This window comes from Myotis nattereri (assembly GCF_964212035.1).
Source record: "Myotis nattereri genome assembly, chromosome: 4".
NCBI classification, from domain to species: Eukaryota; Metazoa; Chordata; class Mammalia; order Chiroptera; family Vespertilionidae; genus Myotis; species Myotis nattereri.
The window spans coordinates 70,774,694-70,795,769 of NC_138079.1; the positions used below are offsets into that span (position 1 = coordinate 70,774,694).

The 21,076-nt window shown below is 41.9% G+C and overlaps 1 protein-coding gene across 2 annotated transcripts in view; it reads right to left on the reverse strand.

Annotated features, from left to right (window-relative positions):
• The window catches only part of DTWD2 (DTW domain containing 2), a 72,757-nt gene extending 59,661 nt beyond the window's left edge, over nucleotides 1-13,096 (reverse strand). For both annotated transcript variants that reach the window (XM_081088744.1, XM_081088743.1), the window contains exon 1: nucleotides 12,865-13,096. In XM_081088744.1, coding sequence (XP_080944870.1) covers nucleotides 12,865-13,073 — 209 coding nt within the window. In that variant the 5' untranslated portion in view covers nucleotides 13,074-13,096. The remainder of the gene's footprint in view (nucleotides 1-12,864) is intronic.
• Between the last annotated feature and the right edge of the window lie 7,980 nt (nucleotides 13,097-21,076).

Sequence of the window (21,076 nt, forward strand, 5' to 3'; positions counted from 1 at the left end):
GAGGGCCGGAACAAAAGCATGGATGGAGTGTTTGTGTGAACTAATATAAATTCAAAGTAAACATCATTACATAAAAGGGTATGGTCTTTTTTTTTTTTTAGTTTTATTCATTTCAAATGGGCAGGATCTGGCCCACGGGCCGTAGTTTGCCCACGGCTGTGCTAGAACCTACAAAAAACATTTTTCAAAAATTTAACTAAATGCCTTAGATAAGATCCACCAAAACTACTTTTCTCATAATTATAATTTTAAACAAGAAAATCTCACAGAGAAAAACATGTAAAGATTAGTGAATAGATTTACAAGAATATTTTAAAAGGATTTCTTTTACCTATATAAAAAAAAAAAAAAAGCAGGACTCTCATAGCCAGTTAGCCTGGAGGTCAAATCACCCCTGGTATTACCGACAACAATCAAGGTTTAACTACAAGACTGCGCACAAAGACCACTAGGGGGTGCACCAAGAAAAGATAAAAAAATGCGGAGACAAAGAAACAGAACGCAAATGTCAGAAATGGAAGATATAGAGCTCAAAACCACACTTTTAAGGTCTCTCAAGAACTGTCTAGAAGCTGTCGATAAACTTAGTAAGGCCCTCGAAAAGACTGGTGAGACCGCCGACAAATGTAGTGAGATCCTCAAGAAATCTAATGAGACCCTCGATGTTGTGATAAAGAACCAACTAGAAATTAAGCATACACTGACTGAAATAAAGAATATTATACAGACACCCAACAGCAGACCAGAGGAGCGCAAGAATCAAGTCAAAGATTCAAAACACGAAGAAGCAAAAAACACCCAACTGGAAAAGCAAAATGAAAAAAGAATCTGAAAATACGAAGAGAGTGTAAGGAGCCTCTAGGACAGCTTTAAGCGTACCAACATCAGAATTATAGGGGTGCCAGAAGATGAGAGAGAGCAAGATATTGAAAACCTATTTGAAGAAAAAAGACAGAAAACTTCCCCCACCTGGTGAAAGAAATAGACTTACAGGTCCAGGAAGCGCAGAGAACCCCCCAAAAAAAAGGAATCCAAAGAGGACCACACCAAGACACATCATAATTAAAATGCCAAGAGCAAAAGACAAAGAGAGAATCTTAAAAGCAGCAAGAGAAAGAAACCCAGTTACCTACAAGGGAATACCCATACGACTGTCAGCTGATTTCTCAACAGAAACTTTGCAGGCCAGAAGGGAATGGCAAGAAATATTCAAAGTGATGAATACCAAGAACCTACAACCAAGATTACTTTATCCAGCAAAGCTATCATTCAGAACGGAAGGTCAGATAAAGAGCTTCACAGATAAGGAAAAGCTAAAGGAGTTCATCACCACCAAACCAGTATTATATGAAATGCTGAAAGGTATCCTTTAAGAAGAGGAAGAAGAAGAAAAAGGTAAAGATACAAATTATGAACAACAAATATGTATCTATCAACAAGTGAATCTAAGAATCAAGTGAATAAATAATCTGGTGATCATAATAGAATCAGGGACATAGAAAGGGAATGGACTGACTATTCTTGGGGGGGAAAGGGGTGTGGGAGATACGGAAAGAGACTGGACAAAAATCGTGCACCTATGGAAGAGGACAGTGGGTGGGGAATGAGGGCGTAGGGTGGGGCGGGAACTGGGAGGAGGGGAGTTATGGGGGGAAAAAAGAGGAACAAATGTAATAATCTGAACAATAAAGATTTAATTAAAAAAATATTAATAATTTCCTAAAAAAAAAAAAATGTTGACCAAGACTTCAAAAGCAAGATTTCAGGAGATTGACTGAGCAATATAAAAAATTCAAACCCACTGTGTATCAGAAAATAATATTATCAAAATCAAAGAAAATGTGCTTGCAAAATATTTGCAATGTATGTGTATCAGAGGGAAAAGTATGTCTTCCTTTTACAGAGAAGTCTTTAAAATCAACAAGAGCCGAACTGGTTTGGCTCAGTTGATAGAGCGTCGGCCTGCGGACTCAAGGGTCCCAGGTTCGATTCTGGTCAAGGGCATGTACCCTGGTTGCGGGCACATCCCCAGTGGGGGGCGTGCAGGAGGCAGCTGATCGATTTCTCTCATCGATGTTTCTAACTCTCTATCCCTCTCCCTTCTTCTCTGTAAAAAATCAATAAAATATATTAAAAAAATAAAAATAAATAAAATCAACAAGAAAAAACTCTAATTTGAAAGTGGACAAAGTGCTTTTTGCATAAGTATAAGTGACCAGCATACAAAGGGAAAAATATTTAGTGTCCTGGTAAGAAAGGAATAAGTTAAAAGAAAAAAAAAACCAAACACGGAACACAGAAAAATAGTGCACCTCAGATTTCCCAATACTCAACAAGATTTTTATAGCCCCTACAGAGTGAAAAAGCAAAGAACAAAGAGTTTCATAGCCTTCAATAGATTACTTGAATAGACACTATTACACATAAAAATGCCAACTTGATTTTAAAACAAGTTTTAAAAAACTAAATACCACAGTGCCCTCTACTGTCATTTTAAAGGAATATAATCTTTATAATAAACAAGTTTTTAAATTTCTGAAACCAACTAAAAAAGAAACAGCTCTGCCCTGGCCAGTCAAGGACGCCTACCTCGGTTGCAGGATCTATCCCTCGTCCCAGCCCCAGTCGGGGCACATTCGGGACACAATCAATGTGTCTCTTTCATGTAGATGTTTCTCTTTCTTTCTCTCTCTCTCTCTCTCTCTCTCTCTCTCTCTTCCCCCCCTTCCCTCCCTCCGTCACTCCTCCCTCCTTTTCACTCTCTCTAAAAATCAATGGAAAAAATATCCTCAGGTTAGGATTAACAAAACGAAAAAAAGAAAAATAATCCTCTAAATAAAAAAAGGAAACAGCTCTTCTTTATTAATATTATAGTAAACTTTTACCTCATAAAGAGAAAAAAATAACTTACATGTCTGATTGCTTCAAATATAAATAACAATAATATTTTCATACTCCCAAAAGTTGTTTTTATCACTATACTATTATTTTATAACTGCCTTCAAGAGTAGAGGAAGGATAAGCTTAGAAAATAAAATCATGTTATAGGAAAGGAAACAACTCTATAAAGAGAATAAATATCTTTAAATGAGATTTCAGAGACCTGTGCTCCAGAGGTCTAAAGCAGTGCTCTCCACTCCCCAACCCCTCCCCTTTGACAAATTTGCCTTTCTGACTGGAAAGTGAGATGCCACTAATACAAATGAGACGCTGACCATAGGCAGGTAAAGGATTCAAGAGATAAAAGTTCTATCTTAAAAAAAAAAAGACAATAATTAAAATTGCTTCTCTCCCACTGCTCCCCCCCCCACCCCCCCTCAAAAAAAAATTGCTCATCCCAAAGTAACTAAAAGTAGTCATGGACACAGGAAAATGGAAGAATTGATGGATTATAAGACAAACACTTCCCTCAAAGAATTTATTATATGCTACAGGAAAACAAAAGCAGCCATACTATTCATTTCAGTATAATTCATTATTATTTGGTATACTAATAAAAATATGAAAGCTAAAGCAGCTATACTTCTTAGTAGTCATCTGACCTTGAGAGACTATAAAAGTGAGTAACTAATTCATAAAGCTGTCTTATGTACTGAATAAAAATACAGATGTAAAAGCACTTGTAACCTGTGAACTCTTTAAGTAATGACAAATTTTAGACTATACAACTTCTGAATATGTTTTCTCACTACATAAGCACTAACAGAACTATGAATTATTTTTTTTAATTAAATCTTTATTGTTCAGATTATCACATTTGTTCCTCTTTTTTTCCCCCCATAACTCCCCTCCTCCCAGTTCCCACCCCACCCTCCGCCCTCACTCCCCATCCACTGTCCTCATCCTTAGATTCACAATTTTTGTCCAGTCTCTTCCCGCATCTCCTACACCCCTTTCCCCCCAAAGAATAGTCAGTCTACTCCCTTTCTATGCCCCTGATTCTGTTATAATCACCAGTTTATTCTGTTCATCAGATTATTTATTCACTTGATTTTTAGATTCACTTGTTGATAGATGTGTATTTGTTGTTCATAATTTGTATCTTTACCTTTTTCTTCTTCTTCCTCTTCTTAAAGAATACCTTTCAGCATTTCATATAATACTGGTTTGGTGGTGATGAACTCCTTTAGCTTTTTCTTATCTGTGAAGCTCTTTATCTGACCTTCAATTCTGAATGATAGCTTTGCTGGATAAAGTAATCTTGGTTGTAGGTTCTTGGTATTCATCACTTTGAATATTTCTTGCCACTCCCTTCTGGCTTGCAAAGTTTCTGTTGAGAAATCAGCTGACAGTCGTATGGGTATTCCCTTGTAGGTAACTGAGGTTCTTTCTCTTGCTGCTTTTAAGATTCTCTGTCTTTTGCTCTTGGCATTTTAATGCTGTTGGGAGTCTGTATAATATTCTTTATTGCAGTCAGTGTATGCTTAATTTCTAGTTGGTTCTTTATCACAACATCGAGGGTCTCACTAGATTTCTTGAGGATCTCACTGCATTTATTGGTGGTCTCACCAGTCTTTTCGAAGGCCTTACTAGGTTTATTGGAGGCTTCTAGACAGTTCTTGAGAGACCTTAAAAGTGTGGTTTTGAACTCTATATCTTCCATTTCTGTTGTTTGTGTCCTGTTTCTTTGTCTCTGCATTTTTTATGCTTTCTTGGTGCACCCCCTTGTGGTCTTTGTGCACAGTCTTGTTGTAGTTAAGCCTTGATTGCTGTAGGTAATACTGGGGGGGATTTAAACTCCAGGCCAACTGGCTGTCAGAACTATGAATTATTAATTTCGGGCAAATATACTTTAAAGAATTAATATGCTTTGATGTTCTTTGAAGAAAACTTCTATCAGAGGCTAATAACTAACTCTTATTTTTCTTGGGGAATATAAATCAAACATTTAGAAAGCTCTAATGTGATTTTTAAAATTGGTCACTCCTCCTTGGAGACTTAATTAAGTTTATGAAAAAAAATTCCCTTTTGACATATATCATCTTTGCTCAACTTTAAACATATGATTAGCTTGCAAAGCAATCTGTAAATCAGTTAGCTTTCCACATATATTACTAATGAACTACTTCAAAGAGTAAACATATTTTCTATACTAACAGAAAAGAGAACATTACCTTAATAATTTTCTCTTAGGAATATGATACTTTTGAAATGCACAAAAAATTAAACTTGCAGATTGTTTAAGTTTTTAACCCTAAAAATTATCATCAATAACCTAGTTGATTTCAATTTTTTAATCCTCACCTTAGGATATGTTTGTTTCTTTATTGACTTTAGAAAGAGAAGGAGAGAAAGTGGGGGGTGGGAGAGAGAGAGAGAGAGACACATGGAGTGATCACTTGCCTTCCATATGCACCCCCACTGGGGATTGAATTTGAAACCTGGTTCTGTGCCCTAACCAGGAATTAAAAACCACGACCTCCAGTGTATGACACAATGCTCCAAAAACTGGGAACCACTGGCCAGGGGTAACCTAGTTGATTTTAAATTTACCAAAATTTAAAATTTGTTTGTTTTCTAATTCTAATTAGATACCAATTCAACAATCTTTATTTCAAACTACCTTGGGGGAAAGATTAAAAATGGCGGCAGAGTAAGTGGACATTACACAGACATGCTCCCAGGACCAAAATGATATTACAACTAAAATATAGAAAAACTTCCTGAATAATCAACAGAAGACTTGCTAGAGAGAACCCTAATAACTGAGGACCGAAAGTGGAGACCACAGAGAGACTGGTAGGGGGTCAGAGGTACAAAAGGGCTGTGGGGGGTTGCCACTGGGAACTCTGGAGTCTAATCCCCAAGCTGGGCCCCCCAGCAGAAAGCACCAGAACTGAGAAGGGTGCCCACATAACATTTGGCTGTGAAAAGCAGCAGGGTCGCTGTCTGTCAGGGAATATACAGCTGGAAATTCAGGCACCCTCTTAAAGGGCCAATACACAAAATTCCTTGTCGAGCCACCACCTTGTGCTCTGGCAGAGGGAAGGCAGAGTGGACTGGAGATGTGTGAGCAGAAGCCAGGACTGAGGGCTTTGGGGTTAGAGCTCAGAAGACAGACACCCCGGTTTCCTATGCTGAGTCATTCCCTCATGCTGTGGAGGTAGGTCATCTTTCTCACGCAGACATCTGCTATACAGGCTACCTTGCCTGGGGGGAAAAACATCTTTCCCGTGGTGTGGAGTTGCTCAGGCCTATAAGAGACTGAAAATAACAATTAACCTCCAAGCAGAAGCAACTGCTCCACCCTGTTGAAAAAAACTCCTGAAAATCCTATCAATCTGTAGACCAGTGGTTCTCAACCTTCTGGCCCTTTAAATACAGTTCCTCACGTTGTGACCTAAGTATAAAATTATTTTTGTTGCTACTTCATAACTGTAATGTTGCTACTGTTATGAATTGTAATGTAAATAGCTGATATGCAGGATGGTCTTAGGCAACCCCTGTGCAAGTGTCATTCGACTGCCAAAGGGGTCACGACTCACAGGTTGAGAACCGCAGAGGTGTCTCTGGAGACTTTGAGTCTTTGAGTTTTTGCCTAATCAGAAGCAGCATTTGACACTGTCCTGCACTAGAGATTGGGAGGCAGAGCAATCTACCTAAACAAGCAGCCAAAATGAGGAGGCTAAAAAACAACCCCCAAATGAAAGAACAAGAAAATTTGTGGGGAGCCAATATAAGATTAAGCCTGGGACTGACCTGCTGGCAAAGTCACAAACAAGTCCCAGCTTAGAGGGCATAGTCCTCTTAGCATAATTAGGCTTGACCTATGACACTCCCTAGATCTTACCTGGGAAGCTAATGGGCTGAGGGAAGTGCAACAAGAACAAAAACAAGTGAAACTCACAAGAACAGTGTAACTATGGTAACCACCACCTTATTTACCTCTGACTATAAAAATAAAGGCTCAGCTTGCCTCAGGATCTTTGTGGTCTCAGCCAGGCACAGGAAGATCCACGGAGACTAAAGAGAGCTAGAGAGTTCTGAACGCTGTCTCCATGTAAAACATTCTTCGCCGACTCCGTTCACACCTTTGGGAACCCCTGGACCGCTGGGGCTGGACCCCGGTAAAAATTCTCCAGAAGAAGAGATAAATGGATAAAAGAAATTTATCTGATACAGAGTTCAGAATAATGATGGTAAAGATGCTTAACAACATGCAAAAAGATATGAAAACAGAAATAAAGAATGACATAGCAGAAATAAAGAACACATTGGAAGGAATACACAGCAGATTAGAAGAAGCTGAGGATCGAATCAGTGAATTAGAAGACAGAGTTGAAAAAAATCACTCAGAGAACCAAAAAGAAAAAACAAACAGGAGGGAGCTGTGGAAAAATGTGAAACATAACAATATTCAAATAGCAGGTATGCCAGAAATGGAGAAAGGGATAGAGAACATGTTTGAAGAAATAATGGCAGAAAACTTCCCTAACCTAGTAAAGGAAAAAGTCACACAAGTCCAGGAGGCACAGAGAACCCCAAGCAAGAAGAACCCAAACAGGCCCAGATCCAGACACATAATTAAAATGCCAAAAATTAAAGACAAAGGGAGAATCTTAAAGGCAGCAGGAGAAAAGAAAACTGTTATCTACAAAGAAGCTCTAATAAGGCTGACAGCTGATTTCTCATCAGAAACTCTACAGGCCAGAAGATTTTTTGGCATGACATGAAGTACACAAGGTAATGGAAAGCAAGAATCTGAAACTAAGATTACTATATCCAGCAAGGCTATCATTCAAAACAGATGGTCAAATAAAGAGCTTCCCAGACAAAAAAGGCTAAAGGAGTACATCACCAAGTCAGCATTACAAGAAATGCTAAAGGGGCTGCTGTAAGGAGAAGAAGAAACAGAGAGAAACCTAGCCATACAAAATTAAAATGGCTACAAATAAGTACCTATCAATAACCCTAAATGTAAATAGATTAAATGTTCCAATCAAAAGGCATGGATAGCTGAGTGGATATAAAAACATGACCCAACTATATGCTATCTACAAGAGACCCACCTCAAAACAAAAGACACACATTGGATGAAAGTGAAGGGATGGAAAAAAATTTTCTATGCAAATGGAAAAGAAAAAAAAAGCTGGAGTAGCAATACTCATATCCAACAAAATAGACTTCAAAATGAAGGCCATCACAAGAGACAACAAAGGTCACTAAACATAATACTAAAGGGATCGATCCAATAAGAGGATATAACCCTGGTAAACATATATGAACCCAATGTAAATATATTAAAAAAACCAAAAACTTCTAGAGGACTTTAAGAGAGAGACAGACATAGTAGGAGACTTTAACACCCCACTGACTTCACTCGATAGATCTTCCAGACAAAAACTTAAACAAGGAAACAGTGACTCTAAAGGACACACTGGATCAGATGGATTTAACTGACATTTATAGAACATTTCACCCCAAAGCTGAAGAATATACATTCTTTTCAAGTGCACATAAATCATTCACAAAGATAGGCCACATGTTAGGACACAAAAAAAGTCTTTACAAGTTCAAGAAAACTGAAATCATATCAAGCATCTTCTCAGATTACAGTGGAATGAAATTAGAAATCAACTACAGTAGAAACACCCAAAAACATTCAAATACATGGGGGCTAGTTATGTGTTTAGAGAAATAAATACTATTTTAAATAAATGGCCAAAAAACTGTGATTTAGTGATCACTCAAATCTAAGAATGATTTTTCGTTTTTAAAACTATTTTAAGCATAAATGTTCACACAGAAAACTAATAAGACCCTAACAGCCTAATAAAATAAAATATAAAGAGCCATCAATTAGTTTATATTGTATTGATAACACCTAATAGCAGCGGTTCTCAACCTGTGGGTCGAACGACCCTTTCACAGGGGTCGCCTAAGACCATCGGAAAACACATATTTTCGATGGTCTTATGAACTGAGACACTGCTCCTCTATATGTCTCCAGGCGGGTCCGCCCATATGCAGATACGCCCACATACAAGTGCCTGGCGTATTAAAGGGTCGCGGCATTAGGAAGGTTGAGAACCGCTGCCTAATAGTCTTCATATTTCTAGAATTGTATTCTAAACAATTAAACAAAATGCATAGCATGCCAACAGGGAGAAAAGCTTTTAAAAGGTAGAAAAATTTACTAGAAAGAGCTACATGCAGAAAAAATTGGCATGAATCATAACCCTAAAATATTAACAAAATGTAACTGAAAACAAGCTAAAATCCAGCAAGTCATTTTTATTTTTCAAAAGCAGATCAGATTAGGGGGTATGAAAGATGGAAATGCAGAGCAAAGGGGATTTTTAGGGTATGAAAATACTCTCTCTGATACTATACTAGTGGATATATATTATTAAAATTTGTCCAAACTTAAAATATGCACAACACCAAGAATTAACCTAATGTAAACTATAAACTTTGAGTGATACTGATGTGTCAATGTAGTTCATGAACAGTAAAAATGTGCCACTCTAGTGGGGAATGCTGATAATGAAGGAAATTATTCATGGGTGGGTAGGAGCAAGGATTATATGGGACATCTCCATACCTTCCACTTCAATTTTGCTGTAAATCTGAAAGTACTCTTTAAACAGTAAAGTCTGTTGCCCTGGATGATATGGCTAGGTTGGTTGGGCCATCCTGTGCACCAAAAAATTGACCGTTTGATTCCCAGGCAGGGCACATACCTGGGCTGCAGACTTGATCCCTGGTAGGGAGCAGCAGGACACAGCAAATCAATGTCTTGCTCTCACAAAGATGTTTCTCTCTCTCTCTCTCTCTTTCTCCCTTGCTCGCTCTCTCTAAAAATCAATAAAAAATCTTTATTTTTAAAGTAAAGTCTATTAAAGGGCGGAAGCAGATCAGAAAAGTTATAACCCTTTGCTAAACAGAGGAGACTACTTTTTAAAAGTATATACAACACTTATAATTAGCAGTTTTAAATAGACTGAAAACTATATAATAAAGCTCACATGATACTTTGGCCCTGGATCTATATTTGAAACACTTTTCTTTCATCATTTTTAAGTCTTATCATCTAACACCCTTAGACAGCTTATTTAAATAAATTATATTCAACGCCCCTTCTATTCATATAAATGGTGCCTTCTAGACACAAATTATCCATCCTTCTCAAAAGTTCTATTAAGGTTCTACTATACATAGTACACTTAGAAAATATAAAAAGTTCCTTACACTCCAGATCCCTTCTTCTGAGGTCTTACAATCCAGCCCTGGTAAAATGTCCCCAGTAAGATACCCCAAGCACTCAAGTGGTACAGATCTTCAGCGGGTCTGTCCTAGTCTCCTGGGAATGCTTTTCTCCTGGCTGAATCCTTCCCATCTTTCAAATTTCAATATAAATGCTATCTCCTCAGAAATCTTTCCTGACACCACCCCCCTTCTATTTTTATCATAGCAACCTATTCCTTTTCTTCATTGCTGGGTGTTTTTTCAAAACTGTAATTATGTATTTGGTTTCTTGTTTACTGGTTTACTATCTGTATCCAATACCAGACTGAACAGTCCATGTGGACACTGACTCCACTGTATTACCAGTGATCAGCAGAGCACTCAATAAACAATGGTTAAAGAAATGCATAGGTCCGGTACCCAGGAGAAGTGTATAGGCTAGAGCAGTGGTCGGCAAACTGCGGCTCGCAAGCCACATGCGGCTCTTTGGCCCCTTGAGTGTGGATCTTCCACAAAATACCGACTTCTGCGCATGGGCCATGAAGTTTCAATCGCACTGTACATGTGCGCCCGCATGTGGTATTTTGTGGAAGATCCACACTCAAGGTGCCAAAGAGCCGCATGTAGCTCGCGAGCTGCAGTTTGCCGACCACTGGGCTAGAGCAACAATTTTCAACCGGTATGCCGCAAGAATTTTTAAAACATGCAACATCTGACTCTTTAGTCAGGGGCACTGAGCTCTTTTCCCTGAGATGTTAAATTTAAAAAATGACAACAGCTCACACAATAGCTGCCCAGTGCGAAAGAATCAAAATTATACCTATTTTTTTTTTTCAGATGAGCAAAATATATAAAATCTTTTTTGGTGTGCTGCAGAATTTTAGTAATTAGTTTACGTGTGCTATGAGATCAAAAAAGTTGAAAATCGCTGGGCTAGAGATATTGGAGTTAGAGGCGATAACTTACCCATGAAAACTGGTAACATCACTTGTGGGAAGCGTGTGGTATTGGAAGAGAATTTAGAACCATGATCTGAAGTGCAACATTTAGAGTTAAAGCAGAATAGGAAAAGAAGACTAGGGCAAAGAAGTCAGATAAACCAAAGGGAGGCCACAGAAAAAGTGTTTCAAGAAGTGAGTATTGCCCGGGCCTCATTGGTTTGGCTCAGTGGATAAAGCACTGGCCTGCGGACTAAATGGTCCGGGGTTCTATTCCAGTCAAGGGCATGCACCTTGGTTGCAGGCTCCACCTGGGCCTGGGCCCTGGTCCAGGTGTGGGCAGGAGTCAACCAATCAATGTGTTTCTCTCATATCAATATTGCTCTCTTTTATTCTCTCTTCCACTCTCTCTAAAAAATCAATGGAAAAAGATCTTTAGGTGAGGATTTAAAATAAATAAATAAAAATAAAGTGGCTGTACAATTTTTAAAAAGTAAAAAGTGATAATTATATATATATATATAAAGAAGTGAGCCCTAGCTGGTTTGGCTCAGTGGATGGAGTGACCACCTGCGGACTGAAGGGTCCCAGGTTCAATTCCAGTCAAGGGCATGTACCTTGGTTGCAGGGCACATCCCCAGTAGGGAGTGCGCAGGAGGCAGCTGAATTGATGTTTCTCTCTCATCAATGTTTCTAACTCTCTATCCCTCTCCCTTTCTCTCTGTAAATAATCAATAAAATATATTTTTAAAAAAAAGAAGTGAGTATTCAACTGCAGAATGCTGCCAAAAAGTCTAGTAAGAATTGAACAGAAAAGGATCCGTTGGATTTCACCTCCTGCATCTGGTGGCTTTCGTGAGAGCCAACTCAGGACAGTGTACATCTGGTGACTAAGTGCAGTGTGATTCCAAGGTGAGGACGCTGGGGCACCACCTAACAGTTACATTGTGGAGGGCAACAGTGGGCTAGTTGATAGATGGAGACCTTCAGTAACCAAGGAAAATGATCCAGAACACCCAGGACCGGAAGAGAATCGTGTGTCTCCATAGCAAAAAGTTCGAAAAGCAGGGAAAGCAATCCTCACAACCCTCCTGACAAGCACCCAAACAACTGCGCGCATTGTGAGCATTCAATAATGTGAGCTGGTGGCGGTGCTGCGCGTTCAGTCCAGAATCTCGTCCTCGGACTGTGAGAGACCACGTCTGTTTTATCCATAAATGCCTGCATCCCCAGGCCCTAACAGGGTGCCTGGCACACAGTGGGTGCTCAGTAAATATTCTGAGGGAATTTAGAATTCTGAATACACTCTTCAACGCCTCTACTAGCCACTTTTGATGGTTTCTGTCCTCTAATGCATTTTGTTTTGCTTTTATTTGTGAGATGACTGTCGCTTATGCATAACGGTGTTATTACAAGGATTACTGCCATTAAGCCTTTCTTTCCCATCACTCTTAAGTTTCTTGACAGGAGAACTGAAGTCCGCTGATCACGTGACGCGCTCCGGGTCTTGCGGGGAGTGAGGCTACATAACACGAAACCTAGATAAGCGGCTTCTTACTAACGAGCAGTGACAAGTGTGCTCCGTGATTGCGAGGTCAGCCAGCGGGCCCGCACCCCAAGCGCTGCGATGCCTGAGCCAGCGCTCCTAGGTCGTCGGGGAGCGCCCCGCAGCCTCCCCGGAGGCCGCCCCGCCCCGACCCCCCCCCCCACCCCCGGCCACCTCCCCGCTCCCCGTCACCTGCACCGGCTGCACTCGGGCCTCCGCTCAGCCGGCTCCACCGGCAGCTCCCACAGCCCGTCCGCACTGTCGTCCACCTCCTCGCCCAGGGCCGCCGCCGGCGCCTCGCCGCTCTCCCGCCGCTCCTCCTCCTTCGGCGTCTGAGACCGCGAGGCCGGCGGCCGCGTGACCAGTTCCCGGGGTGTTCGCGCCTCTTTCTGCGGGTCCATGGCGGGGACGCAGCTCCGCTGTTCACACTGAGTCCCCGCTGCCGCCAGGGGGCGCCACACGCCAGCGAACCAGGCTCGCGCCGCGCGCCACCACGCACGCACGCCACGTCCGGGGGCGGGCCTCCGAAGTTTACGCCCCATGGTCCCGCCCCTCAGCGGAGAAGGAACGAGCCCATTGGTCAATGTCCAGTGCGACCTTTCACCTAGAACCAGACTGGGAAGTGTGGCCTGTCCTGGGGAAGGGTGAGGTTCGCTTGGCATCGCTGGGGCAGGTAAAGGAATGCCCTCTGAAAACGCCGCAGGTAGCAAAGCCCAGTGAACCGTCCTTAATTTCACTTCTTTAAAAGCGAAAATAAGATGGAATTCAGCGTTTTCCGCCTTAGCATGGCCCTTGAAGAATTTGCTGGGTGAGTGTTCACAGCAGTTGCAGCAGCTGATGTATGTGATAGGTAAAGGCCACGCCAGGAGATGTTGCACTGACTGAAAATTGGATTCACTCTTGCCTGATTCATGCAAACTTCTTGCTCTAGAAAGGCAGGGACCTGTGTCCTGTATCTTGTACTTGGTATTTCTCCCGGTATCAAGCGTACAGTAATCACCAAGTTTTTGTTAAATGAGGTTTTGAGTTTTCCAAGGCCCCTAAGATCAGGAGGCAATAGGAAGGTTGAGATTTTGTGGATAGGAGGGCGGGGGGGGGGGGGGGCAGAGAAAGTAAAAGTAAACTACCTTGCCCAAGTTTTTACAGTACTGGGTAACAGCAGTAGAGCCCGCAGTTTTTTAAAAGCCAAAATGAAGTCCGCCTTACAACGAAAGCGGAAACTCTACTTGCCCAAAATGATATTGCTTCTTTTAATTTATTAATACTTTACATTACTTCCACCAATAAAGTAGATTTACCACTAACAGTAATAGAGCACTATTGTATTTCTTAAAGTGTTTTATTTCACTGTTCGGTTTTCAGTAAAGTCGAGTTTATGAATAGAATAGAGGGCTGTTTTCAACTACCTTGTATTCTCTTCCCCTGCAAACAGCAGCCATCATTTCTTTTGGACTACTACTGAAAGGGAGGGATAAGAAAAGGCTGAACCATGCGCGGGTGATGGATGCAGGATAGGGGAAAGAACTGGCACTTATGCCAGCTGGAATTGGAAGATCATCAAAACACAAAGACCGTAGAAAAGGAGACGAATAAAAATAAATAAATATTGGCTGTAGATTTAGGTTGGAGAACCAAGTCTTTAACTACTAAAATTAAATTCTCACGTGTGATAACCGTTACACTCTCATTTCTAGTTTCAAGATGTGAAATGTTCCCTTAAGTCACTTACTAGTATGGTCCCTTTGGACTCCCAATAATGAGGTATGTGAAGGCAGGCGAGTCCTGACAAACCTGCTTATATTTGACTTAACACCTCATGTCAAATCACTGGTTCTACCCTTGAAAGTATTCAAAATGCAACCATTTATCACTTCTGCGCTGGTACAAGTCCCATCATCTCTTGCCTAGGATTTTACCGTAGGATCATAAGTGCTCCCTTGCTCCATCCTTGTTTCTGTATAACCTATTTCCCAGAGGTTGATCAAAATCAAAGAACCGAATTGGGAGAGAGAGAAAAAAGAGTTGTTTCCCCGTATGGAAAGCAAGAAATTCACCCAATATCCAGTTTTATGAAGCCTAACTTTAAAAGCCTGGGGAAATGTATTACCCACCCAGCTGGCTGCTACTTTATGTGAGGTTACTAGCCTGAGACAGACCCTGGTATAAGAATAAAGACCATCAGTGACCCAACCTCTGGGAAATGCCAAGATACCAAGATGGGGAGCAAAAGTCCTTTAAGGGATACAACCAATTTATCAGTGCAGGAATGTGGTTGTTATTTACTTGCTGGCTATCAACAGAGGGCTGTTCCCATTTTCTAGAGGGTACTTGTAGGGAAGGCAAACCGTTATCTTCATTAAACCTTGAACCGCATCCAGCATGGCCAGGGGTGAACCTGAGGAGGGGTGGTGAAGGATTAAAGAAGACAGAGTAAGAGAATACAGTTGGGGCTAGGAAGGTGGATCACTTGTGCCTGGATGAGGACACAGAGAGACCCAGCCTGTAAGCCAGGGGTCCTCAAACTACGGCCCACGGGCCACATGCAAATACAAATATTGTATTTGTTCCCGTTTTGTTTTTTTACTTCAAAATAAGATATGTGCAGTATGCATAGGAATTTGTTCATAGTTTTTTTTTAAACTATAGTCCGGCCCTCCAACGGTCTGAGGGATAGTGAACTGGCCCCCTGTTTAAAAAGTTTGAGGACCCCTGCTGTAAGCCAAAGCTTTATTTTATGGTCAGAGCACACAAAGCAAAACAAGGGAAGTGGTCAACATGTTTACAGTGTTCTTGCGAGTTTCAGCTTGTTTTGGCAGCACCTGCTGCACCTCCCACAGCCCATTAGCTACCTAGGAAAGAGCAAGGGAGGACTATAAGGTCAAGCTTAATTATGCTAGGAGGGCTCTGCCCCCCAAGCTGGGACTAGTTTGCGGCCCTGCCACAGGTCAATCCGAGGCTTGACCCTATAGCTGCTCCCTACAAAACCTCTTAGGGTTCCTTTTGGCTGGGTCTGAGAATTAAATTGACATAATACAAATCAACAGAAGAAAAGCATACACATTTATTTAACAAGTTTTTCATGACTTAGGAGCTTTCATGAGGCACAAAGACCCAAAGAAACTGTGAAACCAATTCACTTTTATATTAGAACAAAGAGAGGCAATTGTGAAAAGGTGACTCAGCTATGTGGGCAGGCTTAAGGAAAATAAGAATTATTTTAACAAGGTCTGTTTATATAGAATTCTCTTTATCTCAACTTCCTGTCCTTGATGATTAGAATGTATTTTTCTTATGGTGTAGGGAGGACATCTTTCATATAGGTATTTCATCCCCTGCTTTTAAAGAAAAATCTAAGTATTTTTCTTATATTTGCTGTTTTTCAAGAGCCTTAAAGACAAAATAGTCAATATGCCAGAGCAACATATATTTGGGGTAGCATATTCTAAACTCCTTCTGGCTCATGATCCCCATGCTACATCATCAAAGCCAGTAGTGGCAGGTTGAGTCCCCCTCATGATTCGAATCTCTCCTGCCTCTTCCTAACAGTCACATCTCTCTGACTTCCTTTTCTACTTCCATTTCCACCCAAGTAGCCCAGTATAATCTCCCTATTTTGTTAACTGCTTAGCAACCTAATTCCATCTGCAACCTTAATTCCCTTTTGTTGTGTAAAGTAACACAGTCATAGACCTAACACCAGGGCGTGCAGATCATGAGGGCCCAAATCTTGCCTTCCACTTTTGCACATCTAAAGTTAAGGTTGCAAATTCATACAAACTTCATATGAAAAAAATGTAAATATATATGCCAAAAATATTATTGATATTTATATCAAGGTGCCGGGATGGGAGGTCTCTCAGGGAGTGTGCTTTCCTTTGTCTTACAAATGTTCTGCACAATGGCCATGTGAACCTCATTTTTAGAAGAAGAATGTGGAACATTAACAACTAGACATCAAAACCTAAAATGTTCTAAAATGTCAAGTAATATAAGGAGAAGGTGGTTTCTATAAACCACCCAAATATATGCTGCTCTGGAATATTGCCATCCTAAATATATGCTTCTCTGGTATATTAACTATGTTGTGTTAAAAGGCTCTTGAATGTCAAGTAATATAAGGGAAAGGTGGCTTCCGTGGGCTACCTTTTCTTAAAAATATATTTCTGATCTTTTTTTAAAACATTTAAAAAAATATTTTGTCTTACTAAGAGATATTATCCTGTATGCTATTGGTTTGTGTAATGCCTGCTCTGAGCCTATTAATTTCAAAGAGGAAGGGAGAGGGAGACAGACAGAAACATCAATGGTGAGAGAGAATCATTGATCGGCTGCCTCCTGCACGCCCCTTACTGGGGACCGAGCCTGCAACCAGGCATGTGCTGTTGACCAGAATTGAACCTGGGACCCTTCAGTCCACAGGCCAACACTCAATCCACTGAGCCAAACTGGCTAGGGCTTTCTGATCTTTTTCTAAATGTGAATTGGTAGTGAGTCCAGTGAGCCTCATATGTATTGTATGTTCCTTAAGTACATCTATAGTGGTTGTTTTGATATAAATTGTTCTTAAATGACCTAGTTGATGATGAAGTTGTGATGGTCTCTCCCTCAACCCCTAAGGCCTGGACTGTTTGCTGCTCCCTCTAACTCCAGTGAAGAGGTTGAGCTTCTTTTTCTCAGGGCAGCGCCTTCCTTCATAATTCATGCCTTTCACCCAGCTTCTCTCCCAGGTCACCTGCACCATCTCTTCATTTGTTATACCATTGGTTTAATCTCTTTTTTTCCATTCTTTTTCCTTACGTTTCCTGACACCAACTCTATATAAAAATGTACTTAATTTTTCCTACCTGGGTTTCCTCAGGGATCTATTGTAATTTTTATATTTCCTGGCTGTGCAGTTTTGCTTTCATCTTTTCTTAAAAGTCTAGGTTTAATTAACTTGGAAATTTATTGCCCCTTATCTACACATAATTTTGAATTCTGCTCACAGGCTTATTTTTTAAAGTTTCTTCTTTGCTTAGATTTCTTGTTTTACAAATAAGTATTGTAACAGGAGGCACTTTTGCATTTTGACTTGAATATCCTTCCTGGGAGTTAAATAATGAAAATATAAAAATAAATTCAAACAACTGGCAAATGTTTAATTTAACTATTTGAATGAAACAAAAATGAAACTCTATTATTAGAAAAAACTAATTTTGGAGCAGGAAGGGAGCTTAAAGATCATCTGACACAGTACTTCTCCACCCTGGTTTACATTGGAATCACCTAAGGGGCCCCACAGGCAGCCAATGTAAATAAGAGGAAAATCTTTGAGGTAGTCTTGTAAAAAAATAATAATAATAATAGATGGAGCCACTTTAAAATGGAGCCAGAGCTGCCATTCCAGAGTCGCTGCCCCGCATGTCTTATGCCTCAAATCTTTGGAATGTTAAATTAGGGCAAAATCACCTTTGGACTGGGCCTGAAACAACATTGTGTCCCAAAGAACTATTTGCAAAGATAATAAGAAAGCAGATATTATGACTATAAGACTGATGACTCATAGACTGAAAATTGTTTAGAATTAGTATCACTACATTAGCTTTTCTGTACTCATAGAAAGGCCTTCCTCTACTGATGTAATTGTCCTTCCCTTTCTCATAAACACCCCTTGCCTTTGTCTCTTTACCAGAATATTTTGTGGGCTTCTATCTAAATCAGTGCTTTCTGAATAGATATTTTTTTTAATCTCAAATAAATGCTTGTTGCCTCTTACTTTGAAAGATATTTTATTTTTAGGTTAACAATCTTCAACAAAGCAATTTCTTTTTTTGTGCCTCCCAGATAACTATTCTCTGTTATTTTTAAAACAGTTTAATAATGTTTATAGGCTCTATTTACTGGCCATAAATACAACTGTAATTTTGGCATTTATATAACACTAGGGGCCCGGTGCACGAAATTCGTGCACTGGGTGTGTGTTGGGGGGAGTGTCCCTCAGCCCAGCCTGCCCCCTCTCACATACTGGGAGCCCTCAGGCGTTGACCCCCATGACCCTCCGATCGCCTGATCGGCCCCTTGCCCAGGCCTGACGCCTCCGCCAGAGGTGTCAGGCTTGGACAGGGGACCCCCATCTCCCCGCGATCAATGGCTCTGGCCCCCGGCCAGGCCTGAGGCCTCTGGCCCAGGAATCATGCCTGGGCAGGGGACCCCCATCTCCCTCTGATCGCTTGCTCCACCCCCCGCCCAAGCCTGACGCCTCTGACCCAGGCTTCAGGCCTGGGCAAGGGGACCATCATATCCCCCCAATCCCCGGCTCCGCCCCCCACCCAGGCCTGATGCCTCGGCCAGAGGAATTGACCCTCATCACCCTCCGATCACCAATCACCGGATCGGCCCCTTGACCAGGCCTGAGGCCTCCGGCAGAGGTGTCAGGCCTGGGCAGGGGACCCCTAGCTCCCCGCGGTTGCAGGCTCCGCCCCTGCCCAGGCCTAACGCCTCTGGCCTAGGCGTCCGGCCCGGGCAGCGGGGACCTGCAGTGGCAGCGGGGGGGCGCCGCGATCGTGGGCTTCGCTTTAGGCCCAGGCAAGGGACCCCTAGCTCCTGGGACTGCCAGCTTCGACCGTGCCCAGCTCCCATCGCTGGCTCCACCCCTACTTCCTGCTATCACTGGCCAGGGCGGCAAAGGTGCCTGATTCTCCGATCATGGCCCCAGGGCCGCCTTTGCCCTGCGCCCCAGCTCTTAGCTCCCCCCTGGGTTTCCGATCACTGTCAGTGGCAGGGGGCTTCTTCCTGCTTTCCCTTTCGCCTCCCTGCTTTGTGCCTACATATGCAAATTAGCCGCCATCTTGTTGGCAGTTAACTGCCAATCTTAGTTGGCAGTTAATTTGCATATAGCCCTGATTAGCCAATGAAAACGGTATCGCCGTACGCCAATTACCATTTTTCTCTTTATTAGTGTAGACTAGAGGCCCGGTGCACGACATTCATGTACTAGGGGTGGGGAGGGGGGTCCCTCAGCCAAGCCAGCACCCTCTCACAGTCCGGGACCCTTGGGGGATGTCCGACTGCCAGCTGAGGCCCACTCCCGGCAGTCGGACATCGCCCGAGGGGTCCTAAGCGCTGCCGCGGAGGCAAGAGTGGCTCCTGCCACCGCCACTGCGCTTGCCAGCCATGAGCCTGGCTGGTCAGTGCACATCATAGCGACCAGTTGTCCCACCATTCAGTCGATTTGCATATTAGCCTTTTATTATATAGGAGAGGATAGATCAGTAACAGATATTACATTCCTGATTCCTATAGGCACGCACTGCAATGAGAGATATTACTATTGAGAAAGAGGAGAAAAAGCTTTATTTCCTCAAATAGTATATAAATTTATCTTTTGTTTTGAGAATCAAAATTATGCTCAGAGATTGATTAGTGTTTGCCAGCAATTTGTTTAACAAAGGCTCAGAGTAGGCATTTCACAAACCAATAGCATACAGGATAATATCTCTTAGTAAGGCAAATTAAAAATCAACAACATTCCAAGCAAATGGCAAATTAACAACACTGTTATTCCAGGCAAGGGTCCCTTGTTTCAGTACCCTGCCTCTCCATGGAGGCCTCCCTGTCCCCCTGCCTTGCCTCCTGCATGAAGGGTCCTTTGTCCTTCCTACTCTGCCCCCTCCATGTAGGGTCTTCTGTTTCTCTGCCCTGTCCCCTCATTCATAGGCTTCTGGGAAGTCTGGGCTCAGGTCTCCAGTCTTTATCTCTTCTTCCTCCAGGGAAGACAGGGGACCCTCCATGGAGAAGGCAGGTCAGGGGACACAGGATCCTCCATGGAGAAGGCAGGGCAGGGGACACGGGATCCTTCATGGAGGGGACAGGGTCCTCTCTCCCCCTGCCCTGCTCCCTCTATGGATGGTCCCTTTCCCCCTCTGCCTTGTCCCTTCCATAGAGGGTCTTCTGCTCCCCTGCCCTGTCCCCCCCTCACAGACCTCTCTGCAGGGTGTGTGCTAGGGTCTTCATCTCTCCTGCCATCAGGCTGTGTGCCCACTCTCTGTACCTGAAGCACTTTCCTCACCCTCTTCATCTGTCTAAATTCTATGTATGCTTTCAAGACTCATCTCAAGCCACAAGAAAAGATGAAAAATGCAATATGCAACAACATGAGAATATTATGCTAAGAGAAATAAGTCAGTCATAAAAAGCTAAGAACCACATGATTTCACTCATATGTGGGATATAAAACTGAAACTCATAGACACAGAAAACAGTATGATGGTTACCTGTGGGAATGGGCATGGATGGTAGTAAAGGATAAAGGAGCCAAATGTACATATAACAGAAAGATTATTTTACTTTGTGTGGTAGGCACACAATAAAATATACAAATTATATATCATAGAAATTTCCACTTGAAACCTATATTAACCAGTGC